The 2,807-nt window shown below is 37.1% G+C and overlaps 1 protein-coding gene across 1 annotated transcript in view; it reads right to left on the bottom strand.

Moving 5' to 3' along the window:
• The window catches only part of SPINK5 (serine peptidase inhibitor Kazal type 5), a 106,460-nt gene that overhangs the window by 19,867 nt on the left and 83,786 nt on the right, over nucleotides 1-2,807 (bottom strand). Inside the window, exon 19 of the mRNA XM_007943647.1 lies at nucleotides 1,546-1,668. Coding sequence (XP_007941838.1) covers nucleotides 1,546-1,668 — 123 coding nt within the window. The remainder of the gene's footprint in view (nucleotides 1-1,545; nucleotides 1,669-2,807) is intronic.

The raw sequence follows: 2,807 nt of genomic DNA, 5'->3' as shown, positions 1-2,807 counted from the left end.
GGGTTTGAACCGCCAGCCGTCTGGTTAACAGGCAAGTGTCTTAGCCACTATGCTACCAGAGTAAGTTAGAGAGAGTAGAGTGCATTTCTATGAGTTTCTTTTTATATGACCAAATTAGACTTTTCCAGAATTCATCAACCCTTATTGAATACTTATTAAGCTGCAGGCCCTCTTCTCTGAAATAAAAATATTATGTCTAGTCTTTTGTGTGGAACAGCTCTCATTGCAGAAGTAGAAGGTCAGCCTACCCATAACCATGTACAGTTTTTGTTGTGAGCAATGAATTAGCATTTCCTAAATGTTCAGTGAATATCACTAACTGAATTTCTCACAAGTCTTTATATTCAAAAGGTCCAAAAATAATTATTTTCTATGCCAAATGCACTTTTCCTCTTTGATTCTCTGTCTTTCAAAGAACAAAACCTTGGAGTCATATCTAATTGGTTCTAAGCCTTGTGTTCAAACAGCTGTTGCCACATCACATTACTTTCACCTCCACATTGCCTGCCATCTCAATCTACCCACATTCTATCCTACTTCTGTTGCTCCAGATATTTCTCACTGGATTACTGCAACTACCCACAATAGCAGTAACATTCGGAATTTTTGTCCCTTCCTCTGTTTCCCCCCTTTTTACTACTGACATATGAATTTTCATGCAAAAAAATAACATGTATGCCACTTGCTTTCCCACCTGGAAAAATTTTAACAGCTCCCAATACATATAGAATTTTCTTTGAATCTAGGATTCAAAGCTGAAGAGTTTTAACTAAGCTAAATCACTTCCTTTTTACTGTATATGACTACAGTTTCCTAATTTTAGATCTTCACTTATGCTGTTCCTTCTTCTCCACTCATACTTCCTTGTCACGTCACATCATTTCCAAATTAAAAGGTCTAGTTTATCTCCCCCATAAAACTTTCTATTAATTCTGCTTTCCCTGAGGTACCATAACACTTTGTATACATCAGTTTTCATTTAGCAATTCTTCCTTTTATTATGTTAGCTTACGTGCATGTCTAATCTCTGCCAGACTATAGTCCCTGAGAAGAATGTCTGTTTCATTTAGCACTGTATAATTATTATATAGATTACACATTTGAAATATTCATCAAAAACATTGTCAAATGCCTTAAATATATGAACTGTCCTTACAAACTCTCATTTTCCTGAAAGAGCGTTGAGGTAGACAAGTTAGATCAGCAATAAAATTGTTTTTTCTTTACAATGGAAATTCCAAAATAATCCAGAGACAGGATCCATGTGACAGCAAAGGACTCAGAATTTTATCTAGAAAGATGTTCTGATCTATTTATTGTTAGTCTCTAACCCATAACTAATAGAAAATGTAATAACTTAATAATATATTATCTATTTCTAGATCTGTTAACCTTGACCTTTTAAAAAAAAGGATTGATCTTAAAAATGCTTAACAGATTATCATTTGTTTCTTTTATATATAAGGAAATATGCATTAACCGCCCAGGTCTTTGCCTCCCCAGCTGTCAACCACAACAGAGGCTTCATTTGTGCACTCACAAGACTGCCTTACACATGGCACATTTGTTGCCATGGGTCTTGCCATCTGGGCCACGCACAGGATCATTTTCTCGTGTGCAGAAAAGCATTTCATTTTGCAAAAGACTCCGAAATTCACTGCATGTATCCTAAAAGAAGAACGAAAGTCAAGTGTTTGGGTGTTGTTCTGGAAAATGGTACATTACAACAACAACAGCTTTCTACTAAGTACTAGGGTGGGGAGAAAAAAAAACTGAGGATTTGTTCTTTTTCCTGGCAATTGCATTGGCCAATGCCTACTGAACACACAGAACTTAAAAAGAGTTTTGTGTTTCTTTTCCTTGAGATTTAAGCCCCAAAATACAGACTAAATATAGATTCACTTATAAGCAAGTCTCTCTTATCAACTGGGTTCTCGGAGGCCTGGTCCACAGCCATAACTTGGGATTTTATTGTCCATCTGTATTTCATGATAATGACAGAACAAAACAAACAAAAACTTCTCATATCAGAGTATCAAGGAACTTTAGGTTTGGATAGAATCTCTAAATTCATTTGGTCCAATTACCCATACTATATCTCAATTCACTTTGTATTATGCCTGTCAAGAAGTCACCTGCTGTGAATAAATGCATTACATTCCCAGTCATTCAAAAATCTTTAAAAGGGTTATTTCCTCAGAGTAGTTGTAGTGGTAGAGTCCTCGAATAGTGCAAACAGTTAAAACGTTCGACTACTAATCAAAAGATTGGAAATTTGAGGCATCCAGGGGTGTCTCAGAAGAAATGTCTGCCAATACACTTCCAAAAAATCAGCCATTGAAAAACTTATGTAGCACAGTTCTATTCTGACTCACATGGGATTGCCATAGGTTGAAATCAACTTGATAGCAATTGGTTAGTTATAGTGCTTCATTTGGGAAGCCCTGGAAAATAATTGTAACTCCTTTAGGAGTCACTTTGAGGACAATGTTGTACCTCATCCAAGCCATGTAATTTTCAATCACCTCCTATGTTTGTGAAAGCTGCACAATGAATAAAGAAGACCAAAGAAGAGTTGATGCCTTTGAATTATGGTGTTGGTGAAGAACATTGACTATACCGGGGGAGCTCTGGTAGCATAGTGCCTAAGACACTTGACTGCTAACCAGAAGGCTGGCAGTTCAAACCCACCAGCCACTCCTCAAAAGGAAGATAGGGCAATCTACTTCCGTAGTGATACTGCCTTGGAAACCCAAGGAGGGGTCGCTATGAGTCAGGTCTGACTCGACGGCACATAACAACAACAA

Source organism: Orycteropus afer, unplaced genomic scaffold (assembly GCF_000298275.1).
Source record: "Orycteropus afer afer isolate SDZICR_OR568_19922 unplaced genomic scaffold, OryAfe1.0 scaffold00110, whole genome shotgun sequence".
NCBI lineage: Eukaryota > Metazoa > Chordata > Mammalia > Tubulidentata > Orycteropodidae > Orycteropus > Orycteropus afer.
Note: the sequence above shows the minus strand (reverse complement) of the source record. Positions and strands in the feature narration are given on the sequence as shown.